Here is a 22,897-nt window from a genome sequence, read left to right on the forward strand (position 1 = left end):
CGCCTTTGAAAACCCAATGAATCGTTCAAGACGGAGCAGGATGTACATCTATATCAAACCTGCGCAGCAGTGAGGCGGAGGTCTGGTTCCACGACAAAACACGTGTGCAGGAACGACGCGACGTCGGCGTGGGCGACACGGAACCGCTTGAGGATGGCGTCGAGGGAGATGGGTTTCACTTCCACTTGGCGGCGGAAGGCCATGTATTCGCGATGGAACATGCCACTGGCCAACGTCTACGCCCATGTAGCAACCACGTGAGATGGAGAAGCATGCAAACGCCGCCACATTACGAGTGGAACGACTTGGTCGATCTGGGTGAGCAGATGCGCGCGCGACCGAGCTGCAAACACGGGTTGTCCGATCAGCCCTTCCAAGACGATGCACCCAAGGGACCACATGTCGGCGGCAGTCGACAAGGACGATCCGATGGCCACTTCTGGGGCGCGATAGAGCATCGCTTGGACATCGAAGCCATGCGCTGAGATCTGGTTCGTGGCCTCGTCGAGGTAGATGGAGTTTCCAAAATCCACGAGCTTCACTCCGCCGTCAACGACAGAATTGTCGCTCAAGATGTTGTCGGGCTTGAGATCGCCATGAATGATACCCTACGATCATCGTTGTGGAATGTTAGAATGCAGGGCATAACTGCGTATTGGTGGTGGTCGCACCGCGTTGTGAACAAAGGCGAGGGCCGCACATGTATGAAACGCCTACCATGCCGTTTAATGTCCATCGTACATCATGAAGCAATGATACCATCAGCCGCAATTTGTGTAGGGACATCTGAGGGCGTGAGATGCAGTCAATGTCAGCGTCGAGGGCCATTTCCGCGGCAGGCAAGTATCGACCATCGGGCATGTCTTTGGTCGAGTGGAGATGGATGGGCGCGTCCAAGAGTTCCATCACGATGCACAAGCGTTCGTGATAGTAGAAGGATCCAACCAACTGAACTATCGGTAGTCCCAAGCGTGGCCCATGGGTCGACACCAGCTCCAAGATGTCGACCTCCCGTTCCCCAGCCGCCGACAGCGATTCGTTCCAAATCTTGATGGCGACGTTCTTCTTTGTGAAGGTATCAAGGGCAAGGATGACGATGCTGGATGTACCGCTTCCTAGATCGCGGCGGTAGAGGAATCGGTTTTCCATCAAGGTCACTCCATGGATCAGTCCCAAGGCCGACGACAACGATGACGGCGCCATGATGGCGGCACGTGAAATTTCTAAATGCGCGCGAAGTTTTAGAATATTTTATTTAATTACATAGTGTGTGCAAGTGAAGCCAAATATTGTCGACATTTCTCATTTTCGATAATTCGCCGTAGGGCCTTTCTTCTTGGGGGGCTTGACACTGGCCGTCTGGCACGCCACGAGCGCTTCGCAGGCGGCGATGGCAGCGTCGGCGGCTTGCTGCTGATGGACTTGTTGACGAAGGAAGTGGACTTCGGCCTGCAGCTGTGCATTGTCCTGCTGCGATTGATGCAGGGCCATTCGAAGCCGAGCCAGTTCTTCTTCGTAGGCTTCGATCGAAGGGGACATGACGGACTCGCTGAGTCGTGGAAGAAGTGGTGCCGTTGCAGCAACCGCATGCTGTCCACGAAGGAATGTGGTCAACCCATGATGCATGGGTTGTTCGGGGTCGAATAGTGGAGACGAGCTCGACGTATATCCAGACGGCACAAACGCGGGCTGCGGAACGACGTAGGACGCACGGACAGTGGGAGGTTTTTGAAGCGGCTTGGCGGGCGCGATGGGTGTCATTCGATTCGTGGCCTTTGAAGGCGATGTCGGCGACTTGGACGGTTTGTGGCGCTTAGTATCTGTCGTCTGGTGGATGCTTCCAAGCTTTAGGAACTTGAGGCAGTGATCAATGTGCCGCATGAGGGACATTCCGTACTCGGCAATCCACCTCGGACCCATACCGCACGTCTGATCCAGTTCCTGCAGGTTTATTGGCGCCAAGTTGGCAATTTGGGCAAGGACTTGCGTCGACAGGATGTCCCATGGCCCGACGCCCTCTTCCTGCACAGTCTTGTTGCGCCATGCTTGGAGGTAGACGAACAATCTCCTCCTTAGTTCGTCGTTCAGGCCATGGGTAGCGGAAGGGCCGGATGGACTCGACCGCTTGAGTAGCCTCGACTCTGACTTGTGCTGCAGGTCGATGATGCGATGGTGGAGGGTCGATTCGTTCAGAAACTCGTCCTCCGTCCGCGCCATAAGCAACAAACACTCTTCAAGCCGGATGGACATGCCGGGAAGCTTGGCGATCACGACGTCGGGGGCGTTGGGCTTCATCTGACGCAGGACATTCATGATCTTGTACTGGATGTTCAGGCGCGCTTCCTTCGCCAGCCTCGCCCGCCAAGCGCCGCTTGGACTGTTCGAGCTCATTAAACGAGTCGCCAGAGTAGGGTTAGATGCAGATGACGACGATGGAAGATGTTGTGATCCCATGCTTGGTGCCAGCGCAACTTGCGTCGTCATCACGGGAGATCTTGCCAACAAGCCCTCGTCAGCTGATCTCCAATTAGTGTGAACTAAGGGTGATTGGCTGATGAATACAACTGATATTGCATTCCACCAATCAAAGAATTATATAATAGAGAGGTAGGTTAAAACACGAATAGAGACTTGTGATTGGTGTATGACTATTGTGACTAGGGCGAATCGTCAACAATTCGCCTTGTGACAACCCCGCGTCACTGTGGGTGTTCTAGTAGTACTATACGATCCCATAGTATTTTCAAGTTAGACACATCCAGCTACTACAGTGTCACGGCCGACGCGTCACCGTGCGTTCGTACTGTAGTAGTATACTATTAATAGTATATAACAGTTGTAGGTGATTAGTATTACTACGTAGTGCTTGCTACTAATGTCAAACTGCTTTTGAAAAATGGGAATTTACTGTTATTATTTAATGTTAAATGGTGTACTCCTTGGATCGTGGTGACGGTGGGACGGCGACGCCAGTGGAGGACGGATCTTGGTCGCCGCTCTCTCTCTGAATGTATGGGACGTCGTCAGGCTGAGTGGACTCGCGCCTCTCGGGCGTTTGCATGCGCATGCTTTCCATCTCAACGACCACGGCAGTCCCTTTCTTCGGGGAGGTTGGGTCGGCGGCTGCCGACTTTTTCTTGGCTTTCCGGCTCATGAGGAATGCTCGTATGGACACAGCAATGGAGCACTAGGGGTGACGAATGCAATCAAAGTCATGGTGGGGTGGATACACGGACGTAAGTACCATCGCCGCCACGCCACCCCCAACTGTCACGAGCCACTTCCAGATGGGCGTACCCACACACTCTGGAGGTCCAATCCAATCCGACGCACAGACACAAACGCCATCTAGAGCATCCATCAGCTTCCATGTTCATTTTGCACGAAATGCTTCTTTGCGCACCAATGACGCTTCCGCGCGCCAAGTTGCACGTCACTGCAGCATTGGGCAATGTTGGAGCTCCCGCGGTCGCTGTGCCAGGAGTCGGAGGAGATGGACCTGGCCCGCCGCACGTTGAGCCGTCTATGCCACTGATAACCTATTGGGCAACCTTGAGTAATGGCAAACCTGGAGTACGGGGCTCCAAGGACGAACCGTGATGGGGTATTCCACGGACACGGAATTGCATGTGTCGGTGCCGAATCCGCGAAAGTAGAGCATACCGGCGTATTGCGGGCAGATGAGGAAGATGCTGCCGTCTTTCTTTATGGCTTGGGACGACGCCAGCACGGGAATACCGCTTTTCGCCTGGTTGGGAGCGAAGGACACAAACGTCACTTGGTCTGCCTTGTCCTACTTGATCTGCAAGAAGGACCCGGTCGTGGCCGTCGTCGTGGGACCATTGAACACGGTCCCTGCCACGGGCAACACTGTTGGGGATCCGATGTCCTTGTTGAAACAATGGAAGCAGCAGTAGTTTTGAGCAATGCATTGCTTGAAGTCCATCGAGTTGTACACAAAGTCGGGCACGTTGTTCAAGCACTTGGCGCAGCAATCTTCGGCTTTGGCATACTGCTGCAGCAAGAGCATCATGGAGGTGAACACGAGTCGTCTCAGCATCGCGGACGAAGCTAGCAACGCAGCTGCTGCCATGATGTCGACGCTCGATGTTGTCCAGATCTAACCTTCATCATATCCACGCTCTTGTTCGATTTTATTATTTCAGTCGAAAAAATCTATTGCTCACTTGCCATTGATTGGCCAAAACTGGTGTGCTCATGTCAATTATATTTGGCAGCTTTGCCACGAATATATTTATAATCAAATTCGCGCCCGTTGGTAGTGCCATAACCCACCCTCTCCTCAGCACCCCATTTCCTCTCGGCGTCAGCAACCCAGTCCCGCCCAAGAGAGACGTGCACAACTGCAGCCAATTCGGCCACATCTCCAACCTCGAAAAAAGAACTATTGCAAAAAATACCAGTCAATATTTGTCACCGCACCACGACGCTGGCGGGCGACTGGACAGCAACGTTGCCGGCAACTCAAGGATGGAGGAAACGATCCTTGCTCGTGATTGGTGGAACGATAACTGTTACTACCTATGTCCGAAAGTACTACTTCGTAGTAGTAAAAAGATACACTAACTTACATTAACGTAAAAAACCAGTAGAATGCCCGATATCAGAGAATGGCCCGAAACACTTTTCATGAAGAAACATATCTACAGTTAATCTGTTAAATATTGATTCCTTTCACTGTCAATGCCATTTGCAAAATCACAAGATTATGGTAACGTTACAGTAGTGTGATTTTGCAAATGACAATATGCTTGAGAAAATTTTCAAAATCTAACAAGGAAAACGTTTATTAATTGTAAAGAATTGAAGCTGTAACGTTAAGTTAGATGGCTTGGACTGCTGAAGGCCCACCTTGCCTTACTTCAAATTCCCCAATTGCAAAAGCACCTTCCACAAGTAGTTCCCTGTGAAAGCTACCTGAGAATTACACTTGGATATTGACATTTGCAAAATCACCCTAGTAACGCCATCGATGACGAAGTTTCGCAACTCATCTTTACATTACCCTACGCCCCCAGTTTGTTTTCAATTAAAACGGCGAGCCTCTCCTAAAAGTAAATAACGGGCGACTGACTGTGAGACAGCGAGACCAACTGGGCAAGTTCCCGTCCATACGAGCCCTCTACCGCAACAGTCGTCACCAGTAGCCGTCACCTTATGTTAGTGTGATTCGTGAACTTTGTGATCTGGACTGTCGTGAGCGTCAGAGCCCGTCACAATGGAAATCTCGTACAACCGATTTGACCTCCTACTAACGTTACACCATTTTTCCACTAAGTTCAGGTTATTTACGGTATATTTCGTCCGACGCACAACTAATTCACGCTATGTGCGTTATTATGTTCGCTGCACATTCGATATATTTCGCCTAACGTCGGTATATTTCGCCACACCACCGGTATATTTCACACGTTATTCAATGATATTAGATGCAAATCTGCTTCATGAGGCGCTAACTTCCATGTCACCCACATTTTCAACAAAACCGCAGAACAACTTGACCTACAAGGTGTAAGGTTGTAGATGATTGACGTCCACTCATATCTCTGCCTTTGACAGCTCAAAACGCTTTCCACCACTCATGAATTACTCGATTTGCATCTAAAATCGAAATAGGTGGAATATCCTTTAAAATATATTAAACGAACGAGTGAAATACAAGTACATATACAGGAAATACACTGCAACGATGTAGGGTCTGGACGAAATATATCAAATGATCGGCGAACATAGCGCACATGGCGTGTGCGTCAGACGAAATATACGGTAAATAATCTGAACTTAATTGAGAAATGGTGTAATTAGTATTTTTAATAACATTAATAACAAAGCGATGAAGTCCCAGCTGGAGTTTTCGAAACGTTTTTCGGACTTTTGTAACCGCCAACTGGAAGATCTGGTAAGTTAACTGCTGAGGGTAGAATTCACTTCAATCGTGGGGGGGACAAATCTTGACTGTCATGCAAATAACGTTATTAACCTTATTGTGAACAAAGAAGAGCAACATGCTCGAACGACGAATGTGGGCCCTGTATGTGATCAATGGAGAAGGCACAGGCTGCGCCATTTACAAAGCCCCTAGTACCGGTAATCGTCAGTGGTACTGTTTCGTTACTCCGGAGTATTCAAGCAAATGAAAAGTACTTGAGTATAGGGGCTGGGCGGGGTTCAGTAGAACAATGACGTTTGGAACCTCATACTACGAATAATCATCCAGATAACGTTATACCCAACATCCCCTTGCATCCATTGTCCCAGTTTATCCCATTTGAACATATCTTCACTTCACTATCAACCTGGTTTGTCCCAGTGGATGCAGCACTCTGAAAGTTGTAATGATGTTTGGAATCCCTTGCTTCGTAAAAAAAGGAGGAGATGGTGCAGAATATAGTCGGAATACTGGAACGTACTGTTCCATTATGTAGGCATCTGCATGCATCCCTCATACTTCTCATCCGATCGGCTCGGTCATTAATTGATGAACTGATTGTGATCCTCCAAGCAACCGCGAGTACAGGACTTGCTTTCAAATACTGGTAGTACTAGCTAGTATTACGTAAAGGTGAAACGACCCTCGTATTTGTATCGCGGGAAGAACACATTCCATTCAAAACACAAGCTTAATTCAATTGCTTTTGAGACACCATAGGTGGATATGACCAATCATGCTTGAATATTCAATTACTATGAACCAATCCTAGACCTTTCTTAGGTTTCGAAAGAATGTTCTATTTAAATATATATCCCAATGTATGCATACAATTGCGCAGATCATAATACTGTGGTCGTAGCAAATGTGGCGACCCCAAGTTCGAATGCGTTGGTCACAGTTGTAACCTCAGCGGCAATATATTTATTTAAATAAATATGTTGCCGCTGCAATGCTACTCGGATACACTTGGCAAATGTATTCTGACGTGTCCAGAGAAATACGGTTGAGAAAAAACCAGGGCAAGCAAGATAAAATTCGTTACATGTGTGGAAGCAAAGGCTTGGTATCATCCGTATTCACAGTCAGTTTTGGACCATGTTTCTCGTTCGGTGGGTTGTTGCGGGTCTGGCCGCCGCGTCCGTGACTACCGCGGATGTGTGTTGTGGTCAATGCCTCAACACATTCGCCCAAACAATATACGATCCATCCGTGTGGGCGGAATGCTCCACAGCCCCCAAGCCCAACCCTGGGTGCTGTTTTTGTGATCAGGTCCAGACCATCTCCCAGCCAGCGTACAAGTTGACCATGAAGGCCGGCACCACGCAATTCCTTACGTTTCCTGGCGCCGAAAAGGTCACGTACTCCGTCGTAGTCGACCCGACCAAGGCATTCCAGCATCCCAAACCCAGCGGAACTCAATTCACCAAGAACAATGCAGGCAACTACGTTGTATGCATCGACACCCCTGGCAAACTCCTCTTCCGTGGATGGGGAAAGGAAGTTAACAACTACCCGACTGAGTGCACGCAGATGACATCGGAGTTGTCCATCACGGTCACAGAGGGCGACAAGGGGGTGACCTGCGCTGGATCGACGCCGGACCAAGGTGGCGTATCGCCCAGTCCCACCGGCGCCGACGGGAAGGAAGTACAATGTAACCTCCAACGTGGCAGCGTCATCGGTGGCGTGTGCGTATGTGCGTCGGACTACTCGGGCGCCCCTGAATGTACTGGGTCGTCGTCGTGGAAGTGGATTGTGTCCATCTGTGGTGGTATCGCAGCACTGGTATGATGTTCCCGTGTTCTGGATGTTGCTTTTATGATTCGACATGCATTCATTCCTCGTTTCTTTTAATGAATGTAGCTCTCAATTGGCATTTCCGTGCGCCAAATCCTTTTGTTCCGTAAAAAGAAGGCCGAGGACAAAGAGCGGGAAGACGCGATGACCAAGATGGAGTCCGTCGAAGTCATGAACGTGTCGCGAGAACCAAACTACTTTGACGCAGATCAGGCCGGGGCCAAAGCGCCGCCGTCGCGCCGAAGTCCCGTTCCCAACAACCCCCGCAAGCCAGACGCTCTGCAGCCGTACCCCGTCGCACGTGGCGGCCACGCCAACATGTCGCCCCGACAAAGCCGTGAATACACTTTGTAATAGATTCGTAGTACAAATGCTGCATTCCCCCTAATAATCTTAACCCGAACACCGTCGGAACTCATATATTACGTGGCTTGACGGCGTTGCAGTAAAGCCGCCCGGCCCACTTGGAGTCGACAGGCAATGTAAGTGCCTACACAATCCCGTGGTGCTGATTAACAGTGGGCGGATCCATCGAGGGGTCCTGGACTTGTAACGTCCGATATACTTGTCCAAATTGATCCGGGAAAAGTGTGTTGAAATCGTACTCTCAGAACGCATAAACTGTGAAAAACGCATTTACTATCTCAAAACTGTCGCTCAGTAAGCAAAGAAAAACTATGCCATAGGGAAGGTGAAAAAACGTGTTGTATTTATAACCTGCTATTATTTATAAATACAAGTAGATAGTGATACAAATTTCAACTACAAAGAAATTGCAAAACATTATCAGTTCCGGATAATATCCGGTAGGACCCTTCGATAGCTCCGCCCACTGTAAATACTTTGAAGTATTAGTAACGTTAATAATATTATTGTGAATTCGCTATAAACAAACATCAACAAAATTCGCGCGGTTTGTCTAAGCAATATTAATTCGCTATAAACAAACATCAGGATTAGCCAATAATAGTGTCGATTCGTGCGTCGATTCGGTGGCGAGATTCGATTCGCCAGGGTGTGGAAATTTCTCTATAAACTTCCAAAATTCGTGTGTGCTTATCTATTCAAGCTGGAGTTCTGATTGGTTGAATATATTTGCCCACTTCTGTTCGAGCCAATCAAGTCCACTCAAAGTTGGATTAATTAGCCAATAATAGTGTCGATTCCGCAGCGAGATTCGATTCGACTTGGTCTGGAAATTTGTACCGAATTATAATTGGATTCGGTACAAATTTCCAGAATGCAGTAATAATTACTGCATTGCAACTACAATCCGTGACTCTGTACAAAGCGTGCCACGTCCCAACGACACACATGCAACCAAACGCGTTGAATATATACAGTACTATCGTCATTACTCTCCATTAAATAACTGGTCTAGGCCACCTTGGCCTTGCCAGTCGTCTTGGATGAAGCTGCGTTCGTCTTCTTCGCCCCCACCGTGTTGTACTTGACGAGGCCGAGCTTGGTGAAGATGTCGCTCCACTGGGACGTCCCTGCCAACACCTTGGCATGTTGCGCATCGCGGAAAGCGCCGTCCGTGCCAAACACATAATCCCACACGGTGAAGAAGGATGCATAGTTGACGTCAAACTTTTCGTGGTGGTAGTCGTGATGGACAGCGCCGCCCCAGAACGGCAGGAACCGCGTGGGGGACCACGGCAGCTCGTAGCCACAGTGCGAGTCCACGGACTGGATGACGCGGACGCACATCCACACCCACAGCGTGAGGAGGTGCCGCGTGAGGAGGAACGGGCCGAGGAAGGTGCCGATGCCCAAAATCAGCGTCTCCGCAGGGTGCGCGTACTCGGCGGTGATGCCAAACGGAGCGGCGTACTCGTGGTGCACTTTGTGGATGTACTTGTAGATGCGCTTCCAGTGCAACAATCGGTGCGCCCAGTAGTTGTAAAAGTCTTCGAGCACGGCCGACACGAGCACTTGCCACACGATCGTGGTAAGCGACGGCAGCGGCGCTTCCATGCCGAACCCAAGCATCTTGAGCGAGTTGTCGCTGGAGACCATCATGGGCAGCTGCACAAACACGTGGTTGAACGCGAGCAGCTTGAGGCACTTGTACGTGCCAGGCCAAGTGTTGTCTTGCTTGGGCTGGATCTTGTACTTGTGGAAGATGGGGAAGAAGTCGAGGAGCAGGTACGGCACCCACGTGCCAAAATAGCAGATCTGGTGCAACGCAAACGTCAGACCCGTGTTGATTGTGAACGATGAGTAGTTGTCGAGCATGTACTGCCAGTACGGCAACAAGAACTCGAGGCGGTCGATGCGACCCAGCGCTTCTTCCCAGGACACACGGGCGCCAGCATCCGCAGTCTGGTTAAGCGCGGCGGACACAGCAGCAACGGCAGCAGCCAGCACCACGAGGCCACCAGCGACAGTCAGAACGCGGCTCATGATGTCGAATAGCGAAGTGAGCGTAAACGTGTCTTTTTCATCCACGGAAGTTGCATGTAATCACTCTGATTGCCTGGTGCGCCGGCTATGTAATAGCGGGGCGCCATACCTTTCAGTCAAAATATATCCAATCAAATCGCACCAATGCCGGAGCGCCAGCGACTTTCCTTTCACAATTCGTATGCATTATCAAAGGTTTTTTTGTAATCGACATGTTTACATTTGCACCATCGTTGCAATCGGGATGATGACCATTGCTCAAGATTTGTCACACCAACACCCCTTGGAGCCATGGACGTCGTGAATGCCACGTTGCTGGAGCATGGCATCAGCTTGGCGGTGCTGGAATCCACCTTCCATGACCTCAACTCCCTCGCGTTCCTCGAGCCGTACTGGCAGCACATGATCACAAGCTACTCGCCGTTCACGATCGTGTCCGTGTTCACGTTTGTCCTCCACGAAGCGCTCTACTTTAGCATTTGGCTGCCTTACCTGGCGCTGGACTTCGTCCCGTACTTCCGCAAGTACAAAATCCAAGAGGCCAAGCCCAATACGTGGGCGGAAACATGGCGTTGCTTCAAGCACTTGGTCTTCAGCCACGTCGTGGTGCAACTGCCCATGATTCTATCCAGCGACTGGGGACTGCGCCAGCTCGGGTTCACCTTTGAGCTCCCCCTTCCGACCGCGTAAGTAAACCCCTTCTTCTTCACGACATCTTCTTACGTTCGTGGGATACGCGTGTAGCTCAACCATTGCGTGGCAATGCCTCGTGAGTTTCATCTTGGAGGACTTTTACTTTTACTGGGTCCACCGCCTTATGCATCACAAGAGCGTCTACAAATACGTGCACAAAGGTACAATATAAATATACTACATATTTAGCGGTGAATGGAATCTCATGGATTATGTACTACAATGGTTAGTCCACCACGAATATGCCGCGCCCTTTGGCATCGCGGCCGAGTACGCGCACCCGATCGAGACAATGCTGCTGGGCGTCGGCACGTTCCTCGGGCCGCTCCTTCTCACCCGCCACCTCCTCACTTTGTGGGTGTGGCTCGCGGTCCGCCTCTTCGAAACCATCGACGACCACTCGGGCTACGAACTTCCGTGGGCATGGTCCAACTTTTTGCCGTTCTGGGCCGGTCCCGTTCATCATGACTTCCACCACGAAAAGTTTGACGGCAACTACGCTTCCGTGTTCACTGTGTGGGACTACGTGTTTGGCACGGATGGCGCGTTCCGCCAGTCGCAAGCCGACCGCCGCGCCTCGGGCAAGTCCTCGTGGGCTGACATATTTGACCTGGTGACGCCCACCGCTCCGTCGTCGAAATCCACATCCGCGGCAAAGAAACCCAAGGCCAAACTCGCCTAGACCATCATACCTACTACTACGTAGTAACGTTATTTCCATTCTAGTATCTAGTTACGATTTTAAACTTGTGCAAGAGGTGGTGTGTTTCTGTACCTGGTATTATACTATTATTAATATTAATATTATAATAATTCCCTCATACAGTTCCACTGTTGTATTGTGAGTTCACTATAAACTTCCAAAATTCGCTTGGTTTGTCGATGACACCGGAGAGTTCTGATTGGTTGAATATACTTGTCTTTTCTGTAAGAGCGAATCAAATCCACTAAAAAATGGATTAGCCAATAGCGTCGATTCGTGATTCGATTCGGCGGCGAGATTCGATTCGACAGGGTCTGGAAATTCGTATCGAATCCACAATATTGACCCGAAATACTGTTTCACAGTCGTCAACGAGGGAATTATTACATCCGGATACACCTTTTCGCCAGTAACGTTAGCACTGTAACCTGGGACTCCGTCCTACCCCCAGTGAGTACGTACGATGCTAAATCTCCGGGGTTAACTGCATCGCTAGTGGTTAGCTATCGCTAACGACTGAGATGCACTTACACCTAGTAAGAGGTGAGGACGTTTGAGTATACAAAGTTCCTTATAAACCTCATTGAAACAGTATTTCGGGTAACAACAGTGGCCTGTTTTACAGTTAATGTGGAAATTGTACTGGTTCTACTATTAATAGTACTACTTGAAGTATTACTCTTATTAGTATTGTGCTTTTCACAACTTTTGGCTATTCTGGGACTAAAACCCCTCTTTTAAACATGGACACGTAGTATTACGTTGAGTCCAGCTTCGTTTTAGTAAAACAAAGCACCAAACGTACCACTCTTTTTAGTAATTCCATGCTCTAATTAGAGGTGATTTTATGGATCGTATGGGTTTGCTTCAGTTTGATTGGACGCCAAAGGAATTTTTGGCTGGTTTTCCCAGCAAGGTTTGCTTAACAGGGGTGTTTGCCCATGAAATTTCGGCAAACGCGGTGTTTTAGTGCCCATGAAATTTCGGCAAACGCGGTGTTTTAGTGCAATGCTAAGCTAGGCCATGCGATGGCGGCGCTGTACTCCACTGTCTGGTGACACGAAGTGGCGGGCAACCCTTCCATGCCATTGCACCTATAATTACTAAAACAACGTGTATTATTTCGCCCAATGACAGAACCTTCGATTTGCTTCGTTTTAGAGCAAGTGCAACCTTTCTTTATATAAAACGTTCAATCGTTAAAGCTGCTAAAACCACTGGCAGAAATGTTGAAAAGCACAATACAGTAGTGTGTACACTACCTATCAATAGTATTACTAGCATGTACTGCCGTAGAAATAGTCGTAGTACTACTTACTATTAATACTATACCTACTATTATATTCCGATACGAAGTACTAGTATATCAGTATAACCGGAGTAACAGTACTTCGTATTAATAGTAGTACTAACGTTTGGTATTTTGTACTATTAATAGTACTACCGGTACAGTAATACACAGTAACGATGTATCATGGCAATCTTGCCCTTTACCAAAATACCGGTAGTACTACTGTAGTAGGGAGAACGCAAAGCTTACAGTACAATCGTGCGAATGATTTGGACAAGGGTCACCTGAATACAGTAATAGCGTGCCTGCAGTAGTGACAACGGTACTGTATATGTATGTTATACATATAGTATTGGATTATGCTCGCTGTACCCTGTAACCGTCCACAACGTTGCGACCGACAAGCAAACGTCTCGTTTTTGGGTGGTGAATATGTGTGATGTTGAATGTTTGGCTACATGCTGCGTCCAAGGTTTGCTAGAATCTGCGCATGTTCGTGTTCCGGGCTGAGTGCGGCGGGGACTTGTACGACAGGCGGCGGGGAGGTTTGTCGTTTACGAGATGGCGGCGCTAAAGTACTTTCGATTGAGGACGACCCTCGGGAGGAATAACAACTTGCACTGCCGCTGGTTGTCTGCGCCAAGTCATTGGACGAGACGCGCCTTCGCTTCCGAAGCACGTGTGGCTGAGGTTGCCTTGGTTGCGTGTCCACCAGGAGCACGCAATGCTGGTGATGGGGGCAGAATGGCGTGTTCCCGGTGGCAGATGCGCCACACGACGGCGCAAAGCAGCGCAGGCGGCCGTTTGGGAGGACTGGCGGGAGTTGCGTCATCATCATGAGTGAACTCTCGTCATCGAGACGTTTAGCTGGCCTTATCATCATCGCTGCGGGTTGTTGGATAGCTGTTATCGTCGGTGGCAACATCCCATGGGGTGGTGGCGTGAACGCAGGTCGCGATGGCGACGGAGGGAGCAGCGGGGACGACGACGACGACGAGGTCGTGGCCATACTCGCAGCTGCACTGGCAGTGTCAGCGGCGGCCGCCTTGGCGTGGACGAGGCAGAGCCCGTCAATCTTGCCGTAGCTGCGGCAGTGGGCGTTCCGGCAGAGCACCATGTGGCCGAGCGAGTGAAAAGTTAGTCAGTGGCGGACGTCTACCTGCCTCCTTCTGTGGAATCCGTCAAGTAGATCCCATATGCTGAAGTTACCAATTCGATGTGCAGACCGCAGACTAAAATCATCTGAGCACAGGCGCCCCGGTATGTGCACCCCAATAAATGGACCAATCATTGGCCGTATTTCGCCAGATTGTGTTGAAATTGCGGGGCGCGTGGTTCTGGTGGACCGCCTGGGTTCGAGTGGCCTTCGTTGGGTGCGCGCAGCTGTCGAGGTCCAACATCAGTGGTGTCGACTATGTAGCGGAAGTACCCTAACGTGTACTGATAGTGTACGTACGTACTATGTAGGTAGCCCTTTACTACAATCTTCATGAAAGCCAAAACGATTCACAAGCTACCTACTGCATTGGGTCGTGTTGGCGTTGGCACTTGAAAGCAAAGCACAGCGATGTCGAGGACTCGTCGTCTCTAGGGCAGTCAAAGACAAGGCAGTGGACGACGTGCCATTTGTAACAAGTGTGAGGAGACAACTGTGACACTGAATACTTCAGGATAAGATACACCCCACCCAATAATGAGACGAAAACTTGTACTTGGTCGACATCTTTAGCGATAGATACAATGGCCTAGTAACTCATTGGGTACCCTACGTATAATCGCCCCCCCATCGTTTGTCCAGGTTTGAGGGTTTAGCCCGCGTCGGAACAAATTGTGTGGAATCGCCACGTATTATATCTCATAGAACGCGCGACGACAGAAGGTCGTGCTGTCTTTACTTGTGCCGCAACTCATGCAAAACTCAACCCCAGAGGAATTGCACGGCTGTGACGAGTCCCTTCTCCAACCATACAATTTCGTGGATGTCCTCGCGTTGTCCATCGCGACCAGTTACCATCATAAGCATTGTAACGTCACTCCGAGGAGCGTTAAAATATCTATTTTGTCGACTATCACTAAAGCTTATGTGGATCTCACATTTCGCCAAGCCAGTAGTACTAAGGTGAGTATTGGCTTGGCGAATTGTGAGATCCTCATAAGCTTACAGTAACGATATAAGAGCATTAGGAGTTGTGTCGTTGAAATTGCACTACGACTTTACCTTGCGATTGGACCTCACTCGATCCTTGGTAGTCAGTCACCTTTGAATCGATTTTATCTCAGTCTTGAGTTCATTTTATCATAAATTGTATATCAAGACTTAACACTCCTTTGTTCCCAGCCGTCCAATTCACACCATGTTGAAGCAGTTTCCATCATGAAACTCAAATCGTGGCATACGATTGGTGGACCTGAGTTTTCATCATCCAATCAACGCTGGCTATTTTCGATCATACGCGATTCCACCGTCACGAAATTGCACAGTGAACGAGGACAAGAGTGTAGCTATGTATTTGGATCTTTATAATGCAAGCTGCACACATCCCCAGACTTGACGGGCTTCTGACAGCTCGGAGCTCGACATCGCTTGCCTACAATACGCAATTACTTCCATCCCTCCCTAGCTACAACGAGCACCAACCTCCTCCGTGGGCCCAGCAAAACCCGCCCTTGAGCGCCCCTTTCTCGCAGCCTTCCTGGCCACACGTTTTGCTCCCACCTAGAAGCATTGTCGTTACACAGCACATTGAGGGCAAGGCCATCACCCACCATGCGCCCAACACAGCCCCAAGCTTTTGGCAAACTTCCCACAGCCGCCAGGATGCTTGCATTTCTTACGACCGCCATGGAGGTGGCATAGCCCGTACATTTTGGCACCGTTCTTGCAGCCAGTCACTTTGCATCGGCATCCGCCTCCATGGGATATACATCGACCCTTGCTCACCTACGCAACGTGCATGGTAAGTGCGCTACCACGACACGTCAAGTCTCGAAGGTTGTTGTACCGCCTTGTTGGGGCACGTTTTGATCGAGCACGAGAGCCCCCGCTTTTGGAATGCGCTGTCATCTGTGTCGTCGCTATTCACGAACTCGTCCACGTTGTCCTCGTATGATGGGAACGTATGATTGTCGTTATGATTGTCGTTATAAGAAGGTCTTGCAAGCAAGTCTTCTTGCTTGAACTTGTTTTCGTCACAAGAGGGCTCGTCTTCGTCGCTGCAAGAGTTCGGGGCGTGGGTGGACGATGGATTAAGTAGATCTACAATGGACATGCTTGTGCCCGACTCGCTTGTTGACCTTGCTCGAGGTGGCAACGACGTTTGTGGGGGATGCTGTGAGCGATGCCGCGTCGTTGAGACGATGGGTGGTGGCCGCACTGCATCGTCCTGGCCAAGCGCTTCCTGTGGCGCCGACATATGCAGGCTACTGGTGCAATCACAGGGGGATATGGAGCTGGCGAGGCGTTGAGGAGGCGAAAGGGCAGCCACAAGTCTGGCTCAGTTGGTTGTGTGTCTTAGTTGCTTTTCGTGTGCAATTCCACTGACAAGGTATACACCGCCGATGTCAAAACCAGGGACAATATGGACAACTTTGTGACAAAAGCAGGGACGCATGCGTGATACACTGAATTAATTTGAAATTTCACTCCTCATGACTTGTGTAATGTATTGGAATTGATTCATTTCTTTTTAATTGTAGCACTCGGCAAGGGCCACTTCAACGTGATACAGGCCGCGTCCCTTTTTGTCGTCGTGGCCTAGCGTTTGCCAGGTTGAACCAGCATCCCAGACGATCTTGACCGGAAAAGATCCCGTTGAGTAGCGGTCGACGGCGTGGCGGCATCGACCACCACGCCACACCGCCTTATAATGTATCTACATTCCCCAGTCCAATGTCTTTTTAAACTCTTCTTCGGTGAATGCAATGTTCTTGGCCGCCTACATATCGATGAGCGAGGTGCGAGTGTACTCGTGTGTGGTGTGCGTACTTCCAAATGGAGTTTCTGGCGCTTGAGGATGTCAATAAGCTTAGCCTGTTTCTTGTACAAAGTCACCAATTCCATCTATGCCATGTGAGATGTCACGTGGTTGGTGCTGTGACAGACGAACCTTTTGCTTCTCCAACGTTGCCACCTCCTTGCCCACGCGCTCAAAGTCCACACGGGGCACCGCAGCGCCGCCTTTTTGTTCCTTCAACTCCTTCAGCTCGTTCTTGACTTTATCCACTTCCCCTACCACCCGATCCAGTCGAATCTACGGCATATGGCTCATCAATCACTGTTAGTTACAACTGTGTCACATCGTGCCTACTGTACTGTACTTGAACAGCTTTGGCACTCTGTATCGCATGTTTCTCGTGCCGCCGGGCTTCGTCCAACGCGGTGTGCGCATTGACCAACTAGCCACGATCATCATCTTGTCAGCACACTGATGTCCATTGTATGCCACCCACTTCGCCTTCGGTTCCCTTGTAGTTGGCTTCGAGGGCATTTCTACGATAAAGTACTAAATATCACATATTTCAAATGACATCGCTGTACTGGGTGGTTTTTTGCTTGGTCAATTGCATGTCGATTTGTTCGAGCTTTCGCACGAGGGCCACGTGGTCGGCTTTCATTTGATCCATTTGGTCGACCAATTTCCCCGTCGCCCGCTCCTACATACACGACAGAATGAAACAACTGGTGGTATGTCGTTGCTCATACCGTTGCTTTGTTGCTCTCGGTGATGGCAGCCACTTGCTCCTCGAGGTGCTGCAACGTGGCGGCTTGTTCTCGCCGCGCTTGGTCCACTGCCAACGAGTTTGACGACCTGTTCAAGGTGCTGTTTTGACTTTGAAGCAAGTTACTTCGACTCCCTGAATATTGTTTGCTGTCGACGCTAACGCTTTGATTTCGCTTCCCATGGTATTTGCTGTCGGGGGGGGTGGATGCTTGTGCCGCGTCGCCCCCTTGCAGATGAACTTTGGACGGCGATCGCTGAAGCACTTCGGCAGCGATGTTGGCCGATGCGTTCGTGGCGGACCCAATGTCACTTCCGGACGACGACACGCCAAGGGCATTCACGTGGACCGCCGCCTTGGACATAGCGCGACTGGCCACGCGGCCCCCCTCGTCGGAAGTCGGACCTGATTTGACCAGACGATTTACTTGGATGACGGCTTTCGACATGGCTCGAAGCGCACCCCGCGCCTCCTCGTGCGCTTTAAACGACGCAACATTGATGAGGTCATTTTGCTGTAGTAACGCGGACTGCAACCAAGGACATCGCAAAGGTGTGAGGGTGTTTGATGGTGAGATGCCGTAGCTACAGTAGTATGCCTACCTCCCGTGCAGCGAGGTTGCGGCTGCCCATGGCGGTGAATCTTGGCGAGTGATGACAGTTACATGTAACCGACCCTTCAAAGGGCTTCGCGCGCCCTGATATATGCGGGCTAGAGCCCGATCATTGCCCCTATTTAGAACTGCATCATCTCAGACTGCCCTCGAGGAGCTTACTCGTGGACATGGTTAATAGGCTGGCCCCTTTCATATCCGTCGAAACCTATCATTCATAGGTACAGTGCACATAACTGTAACGCAACGCATACTGCCATTTCGACAGACTAATCCAATACTATATTGGCATGAGGAGCAACATTTCGACAGACTAATCCAATACTATATTGGCATGAGGAGCAACTGTGCTCGGGCGTCGCTCACCCTCTACTGGGTACAGTAAGGGGATAGTCTTTCATTGTGCGGTTTGTCACACATTCAACTAGAACATGCATACAGTACTGTAGCTGTCAGGTGAATGGTTTTACTGTAGTGGGGTTGTCCATGTGTACATATTCTAGCCCCAGCAACATCCCTTGACGATTTTTCCAATGACAACATAGTACATATGATGGTCGAAACAGTGTAACGTTATGTACTTCATTCATACTACAGTCTGGAACAAAACTATAGCCGCACCCCAAAATTTTCAAGATGACATTTTTGTTTTTGTCCATTACAGAAGCCGCTAGTAACATTCGACGCATATTAAAAAATGATTACAATCTACACTTAGCATTACTATGGACGATCAATGGTATTTACAAAAAATGATAAAACGTGTATTTTAGTTGGTGCAAAACTATAGCCGCACTTGCGTTTTTCTACCATATTTCATGTAATAATGCTCTGTTTTAGCCGTAAAATAGGTTAAAATGACGCTGACGAACAGCCCATGACATGCATATGTTTCAACCACCCATTCGCAAACAACCCATGCCCTGGGGAACCAAACTGACCCCACAAGAGGTGGGCCAGGCCCAAGCCTACAAGTCACTTGGAAAGTCCAACCGGTGGATCGCCCAGGCCTTGCAAAGAAGCGAAAAGGCCATAAGGAACCTTTGAAGGCAGCAACGACAACCCAATCCAACGAAACGACCAGGGCGTCGCCTACTTTTTAAGCGGCGCGACATCCGACGCATATTCCGACTTGCAATTCACAAGCAGCAAACCTCGCGGAAGATTGCTGCCTCGTTGGACCCACAACCAAGCCACACCACAATCATTCGTATCCTTCGCAGCTCCAAGTTTGCAAAGTGTCGGAAAAGAAAGTCATGTCCACGCCTCACTCCCGCCCACAAAAAAGCACGATCGAATTTCGCAGCTAAGTACCTTAATAAATATGATCGTTGGCTCGCAACGATCTTTTCGGACGAAAAAAAGTTTAACTTAGATGGTCCCGATGGCTTTCAAAGCTACTGGCATGACTGTCGAGTCCCCCAAGAAATGTACTCCAAGCGCGTCGGTGGTGGCCGAAGTGTAATGGTGTGGGGGGCGTTTTCCAACGATGGAAAGAGTGAACTGGCCTTCCTACAAGGCAAACAAAACTCCATCAAGTACTGTGAGACATTGGCGACTTACCTGCTGCCATTTCTGGCGACCGTCCAAGAAAAGAACGTTGGAAAATCCGTCGTGTTCCAACAGGACAACGCGTCCATACACGTTTCAAGACATACCATGGCCTTTCTGCAAGCTGCAGATATTCCTACGATGGGTTGGCCCGCTCTGAGCCCCGATTTGAACCCAATCGAAAATGTCTGGGGTGTTTTGGCGCGCGCCGTTTACGCAAATGGACGTCAGTTCGACAATGTCGAAGATTTGAAGTGCAAAATTCAGTTTGAGTGGAACCGCATCACTCTCGCGTATTGCAGGACCCTCGTGGACAGCATGCCAACTCGCATGGCTCAAGTCATCTTGAAAAGGGGTGCCACAATCGACTATTAGTGCACATATTGTAAGTGCGGCTATAGTTTTGCACCAACTAAAATACACGTTTTATCATTTTTTGTAAATACCATTGAACGTCCATAGTAATTTAATGCTAAGTGTAGATTGTAATCATTTTTTAATATGCGTCGAATGGTACTAGCGGCTTCTGTAATGGACAAAAACAAAAATGTCAACTTGAAAATTTTGGGGTGCGGCTATAGTTTTGTTCCAGACTGTATTAATAGTACGTCGTAACCGTGTTCAAATGCTAAAGTCCCCCATAATGTAAAAGTATAATTTAAGTCAGATTATAATTCTACAATATGTTGCATATATATTGTATTGTCGATCTCTAACAACGTTAACTGGAAGTTACTGTGATTATAACTTAACAACATCATCCCATAAATATTGGATACCTAACGAATTAGTATTAATATTCATGGAACCATTATTTATCTTGGCCGTCCCACAATGAATAAATATTAATAATGAATTGTCCTCCGTCTACCGCACCAGCGAAGACGATCGTCGAGTCGAGTCGCCGAAGTACTGGTGCATGTTATCCCGGACGTACCGATCATTGCATCGGCCCAAGAAGAACATGGAGAGTTGGGCGGATAGCTTCATTTGCGGGTGGCATGGCGTGTCGTCGCGCAGAGAGCCGTCCTGGAGCGCGTCCATCGCTTCCTTGCTCTGGATGCTCGCGACGCCGCACCGGTAGAGCTCGGCTTCCACGAGCATGAGCATGCATGTGACACTGGGGAACATAAGGGGTCGGCACGCGAGCACGTCGTTATAGGCTTGGACGAGGGAGATCCGTTCCGATCGCATGAGGTAGTACACGGCAAGCGTCGGTGACGCCGACACGCCACTCACGCAGTTGATCAGGACCTTGCCGCCGGCCTTGCGCGCTTTCTTGAGGAATGCGTACGCGCCATCGAACGCATCGTGGAGGGATGCTGGAGGCACGTTCATGTACGTGATGCGCGGCATCGGGTGGGAAGGGCCGTTTTCGCAGATGGACATGACGTGGGTGATGCCCATCTTGCGAAGGACTTCCGGCTGGGACGCTTGCCAGACGTTGCCCAGGTAGAGGAAGCCTGGCACGACGTCGTTGGGAAAGGTGAGGGCGTGATGGGTGGTAGTGGAGGAATGTCCATGATGTGTGTGGATATTTCGGGGCAACGAGTCGATGGCCACCGTGGTCTTGACCGGCGTGGACAACGACGACACCGGATATGGATCCTTGCGGCCTGTGATCATGAACGGGTAGTCGCGCTGGAACGCTTGCATTCCGCCGCGAAGGAACTTGACGGACGTGACGGCACGCTCGTGAAGCAACAGTACCGCGAGCTGCATGGGCCACGACGACGGCGTGTACATGCCAAAGTGATCGTACAGCACCACGTCGGTGAGCTTTCGCTTGTTCCACGACCGTCGCGCCGTGTCGGTTAGCGGACAAACATCATCCACAGACGAGAGAAACAAGGGGGACGGCGACGCACCAGCGTTGGTGATGACGGTCACCATTGACGTCGATGTCACCAACGGCTGCGGCAGATTCATAAAGGACCAGATGTGACTGTGCTCGTAGCATTTGAAGCCGCGCGTGTCTACGAGGGTGAGTCCGCCTTGTGTCTGCAGGCGATTGAAGAGCCACTGCGGCGTCACTTGCTGGAGCGGCGGCAAGGACGCAGGTCTACTGAGCGACTCTGTCATAGCAAATGTCGAAATGGCATCGGACTGAAGTTGTTGGCTGCATATTCACCGGAGACCGCGCGGTGGAGATCCAGCGCAATTTGGTTCTCCAGTCGTTTTATTTTATTGCATACAAACAAGAGGTGGTTCCAAGTCAGAGGTATTTAATAGCCCCCGCACCTAAAACTCTGCGATTTCTTTGAAATCCCTTATAAAGTACTATGAACCACAGAGCTTCTTTATTTTCACGTGGGTGATTGGTGCAGAATTTACTTGAAAAGGGAATGCATACTCCTAAGGTCCTCTACAGATGGGATGAAGGGGAGGTGCAACATCCACGTCATGCCATTGAGCCGGACTCGACGGCGAGCCAAACGACAACATGCCGCCTTGATAGCAGCTAAGCGGAGGATTGCGGCAGCCATCGCAGTGGCAATATTAACCGGTGACGTCGACAGCGTCTACCGATACTGTAATGTTCATGTGGTTTTTACCGTGTAGAGTATATAGCCATATACATTTGGACTCCTCTGTAAAATTATGTAATCCTCTGTAAACTTATATAATTGGATTCGTACACTTGATTATTGTATGTCGATACTATCCGTATCCGGATACTGGCCTCGCCACTGTCCAAATCTATATACGTTACACGGGTACCATTAACGTTAACGTTACCATAACATTACGGTTGGGGACATTGGATTACAGGCCACGCACGAAACATGCAAGATTGTAGCGCCAGGACAGGCCGACTTACGGATGATATGTAAGTGTAGCGCACTGGTTGCTGGGGTCAGTCAGCCACACAAATTATCTCAAAACCTGCGGCGACTCGAACAGTAACGTTACGTAGTGGCAGTTCCGTCTGTGGTGGAACAAGCCAACGTGTTTTGCCGAGTGACGTCCGTGCTGAATGTATAATAAATACTACGTAGTACATGAGGAGAGAGCGGACCTATCAACAAGTCGAATATGTCCTGTATACACTGTACTGTCCCAAGTAGTTGTACTAGTACAGTATGTACCGGTACAGTCGCATGTCCAAAATGTTCAGTCACAACCCCGTGTCATTGACAATCAAACGTCATGTCATCCTGTTTCCTA

At 49.6% G+C, this 22,897-nt stretch overlaps 11 protein-coding genes across 13 annotated transcripts; 2 read left to right on the forward strand and 9 right to left on the reverse strand.

The window, feature by feature from the left end:
• Positions 1-53: 53 nt before the first annotated feature.
• On the reverse strand, positions 54-1,203 carry H257_02676 (CMGC/DYRK protein kinase; the record flags this gene model as incomplete). Its single annotated transcript, XM_009826420.1, has 4 exons — positions 54-236; positions 294-608; positions 672-713; positions 760-1,203. 4 exons carry the CDS (start codon positions 1,201-1,203, stop codon positions 54-56), a joined length of 984 nt encoding a protein of 327 aa, XP_009824722.1.
• Positions 1,204-1,233: 30 nt separating this feature from the next.
• On the reverse strand, positions 1,234-2,583 carry H257_02677 (hypothetical protein). Its single transcript, XM_009826421.1, has one exon. It carries the CDS (start codon positions 2,482-2,484, stop codon positions 1,303-1,305), a length of 1,182 nt encoding a protein of 393 aa, XP_009824723.1. The 5' UTR covers positions 2,485-2,583; the 3' UTR covers positions 1,234-1,302.
• Positions 2,584-2,923: 340 nt separating this feature from the next.
• Positions 2,924-3,661, reverse strand: H257_02678 (hypothetical protein; the record flags this gene model as incomplete). The annotated part of the gene is made up of 4 exons (XM_009826422.1): positions 2,924-3,187; positions 3,245-3,348; positions 3,404-3,539; positions 3,596-3,661. 4 exons carry the CDS (start codon positions 3,659-3,661, stop codon positions 2,924-2,926), a joined length of 570 nt encoding a protein of 189 aa, XP_009824724.1.
• Positions 3,662-3,793: 132 nt separating this feature from the next.
• H257_02679 (hypothetical protein) lies at positions 3,794-4,093 on the reverse strand (the record flags this gene model as incomplete). Its single annotated transcript, XM_009826423.1, has 1 exon — positions 3,794-4,093. The coding sequence occupies one exon, from the start codon at positions 4,091-4,093 to the stop codon at positions 3,794-3,796; it is 300 nt and encodes a 99-aa protein (XP_009824725.1).
• Positions 4,094-7,006: 2,913 nt separating this feature from the next.
• On the forward strand, positions 7,007-8,172 carry H257_02680 (hypothetical protein). Its single transcript, XM_009826424.1, has 2 exons — positions 7,007-7,738; positions 7,817-8,172. The coding sequence occupies exons 1-2, from the start codon at positions 7,049-7,051 to the stop codon at positions 8,102-8,104; spliced, it is 978 nt and encodes a 325-aa protein (XP_009824726.1). The 5' UTR covers positions 7,007-7,048; the 3' UTR covers positions 8,105-8,172.
• A 903-nt stretch (positions 8,173-9,075) lies between these two features.
• H257_02681 (hypothetical protein) lies at positions 9,076-10,198 on the reverse strand. Its single transcript, XM_009826425.1, has one exon. The coding sequence runs from the start codon at positions 10,157-10,159 to the stop codon at positions 9,128-9,130; it is 1,032 nt and encodes a 343-aa protein (XP_009824727.1). The 5' UTR covers positions 10,160-10,198; the 3' UTR covers positions 9,076-9,127.
• A 213-nt stretch (positions 10,199-10,411) lies between these two features.
• Positions 10,412-11,682, forward strand: H257_02682 (hypothetical protein). The gene is made up of 3 exons (XM_009826426.1): positions 10,412-10,845; positions 10,904-11,013; positions 11,083-11,682. Exons 1-3 carry the CDS (start codon positions 10,451-10,453, stop codon positions 11,532-11,534), a joined length of 957 nt encoding a protein of 318 aa, XP_009824728.1. The 5' UTR covers positions 10,412-10,450; the 3' UTR covers positions 11,535-11,682.
• Positions 11,683-13,181: 1,499 nt separating this feature from the next.
• On the reverse strand, positions 13,182-14,041 carry H257_02683 (hypothetical protein). The gene has a single exon (XM_009826427.1). It carries the CDS (start codon positions 13,961-13,963, stop codon positions 13,301-13,303), a length of 663 nt encoding a protein of 220 aa, XP_009824729.1. The 5' UTR covers positions 13,964-14,041; the 3' UTR covers positions 13,182-13,300.
• Positions 14,042-15,331: 1,290 nt separating this feature from the next.
• H257_02684 (hypothetical protein) lies at positions 15,332-16,371 on the reverse strand. The gene is made up of 4 exons (XM_009826428.1): positions 15,849-16,371; positions 15,613-15,787; positions 15,485-15,562; positions 15,332-15,434 (listed from the first exon to the last, which is right to left on the reverse strand). The coding sequence occupies exons 1-4, from the start codon at positions 16,257-16,259 to the stop codon at positions 15,349-15,351; spliced, it is 750 nt and encodes a 249-aa protein (XP_009824730.1). The 5' UTR covers positions 16,260-16,371; the 3' UTR covers positions 15,332-15,348.
• A 128-nt stretch (positions 16,372-16,499) lies between these two features.
• H257_02685 (hypothetical protein) lies at positions 16,500-18,213 on the reverse strand. Of its 3 annotated transcripts, XM_009826429.1 has the most exons (8): positions 18,168-18,213; positions 17,549-18,094; positions 17,384-17,499; positions 17,296-17,335; positions 17,164-17,241; positions 16,953-17,096; positions 16,832-16,906; positions 16,500-16,781 (listed from the first exon to the last, which is right to left on the reverse strand). In XM_009826429.1, the coding sequence occupies exons 1-8, from the start codon at positions 18,195-18,197 to the stop codon at positions 16,719-16,721; spliced, it is 1,092 nt and encodes a 363-aa protein (XP_009824731.1). In that variant the 5' UTR covers positions 18,198-18,213; the 3' UTR covers positions 16,500-16,718. The 3 variants fall into 3 exon arrangements, with proteins under 3 accessions (XP_009824731.1, XP_009824733.1, XP_009824732.1); XM_009826431.1 differs by having other exon boundaries at positions 16,953-17,241; XM_009826430.1 differs by having other exon boundaries at positions 16,953-17,335.
• Positions 18,214-20,454: 2,241 nt separating this feature from the next.
• On the reverse strand, positions 20,455-21,901 carry H257_02686 (hypothetical protein). Its single transcript, XM_009826432.1, has one exon. It carries the CDS (start codon positions 21,809-21,811, stop codon positions 20,597-20,599), a length of 1,215 nt encoding a protein of 404 aa, XP_009824734.1. The 5' UTR covers positions 21,812-21,901; the 3' UTR covers positions 20,455-20,596.
• Between the last annotated feature and the right edge of the window lie 996 nt (positions 21,902-22,897).

Source organism: Aphanomyces astaci, assembly GCF_000520075.1.
Source record: "Aphanomyces astaci strain APO3 unplaced genomic scaffold supercont1.4, whole genome shotgun sequence".
Classification (NCBI taxonomy): domain Eukaryota; phylum Oomycota; class Saprolegniomycetes; order Saprolegniales; family Verrucalvaceae; genus Aphanomyces; species Aphanomyces astaci.

Coding starts and splice junctions, on each gene's coding strand:
- H257_02677 (XM_009826421.1), bottom strand. CDS start 2,484: ATGACGACGCAAGTTGCGCTGGCACCAAGCATGGGATCACAACATCTT.
- H257_02680 (XM_009826424.1), top strand. CDS start 7,049: ATGTTTCTCGTTCGGTGGGTTGTTGCGGGTCTGGCCGCCGCGTCCGTG. Junction 7,739..7,816: donor GTGGTGGTATCGCAGCACTG/GTATGATGTTCC, acceptor TAATGAATGTAG/CTCTCAATTGGCATTTCCGT.
- H257_02681 (XM_009826425.1), bottom strand. CDS start 10,159: ATGAGCCGCGTTCTGACTGTCGCTGGTGGCCTCGTGGTGCTGGCTGCT.
- H257_02682 (XM_009826426.1), top strand. CDS start 10,451: ATGGACGTCGTGAATGCCACGTTGCTGGAGCATGGCATCAGCTTGGCG. Junction 10,846..10,903: donor GAGCTCCCCCTTCCGACCGC/GTAAGTAAACCC, acceptor ATACGCGTGTAG/CTCAACCATTGCGTGGCAAT. Junction 11,014..11,082: donor CTACAAATACGTGCACAAAG/GTACAATATAAA, acceptor TACAATGGTTAG/TCCACCACGAATATGCCGCG.
- H257_02683 (XM_009826427.1), bottom strand. CDS start 13,963: ATGGTGCTCTGCCGGAACGCCCACTGCCGCAGCTACGGCAAGATTGAC.
- H257_02684 (XM_009826428.1), bottom strand. CDS start 16,259: ATGTCGGCGCCACAGGAAGCGCTTGGCCAGGACGATGCAGTGCGGCCA. Junction 15,788..15,848: donor AAACGTGCCCCAACAAGGCG/GTACAACAACCT, acceptor CACGTTGCGTAG/GTGAGCAAGGGTCGATGTAT. Junction 15,563..15,612: donor GGGGCTGTGTTGGGCGCATG/GTGGGTGATGGC, acceptor CAATGCTTCTAG/GTGGGAGCAAAACGTGTGGC.
- H257_02685 (XM_009826429.1), bottom strand. CDS start 18,197: ATGGGCAGCCGCAACCTCGCTGCACGGGAG. Junction 17,500..17,548: donor CCGAGAGCAACAAAGCAACG/GTATGAGCAACG, acceptor TCGTGTATGTAG/GAGCGGGCGACGGGGAAATT. Junction 17,242..17,295: donor ACAAGGGAACCGAAGGCGAA/GTGGGTGGCATA, acceptor GATCGTGGCTAG/TTGGTCAATGCGCACACCGC.
- H257_02686 (XM_009826432.1), bottom strand. CDS start 21,811: ATGACAGAGTCGCTCAGTAGACCTGCGTCCTTGCCGCCGCTCCAGCAA.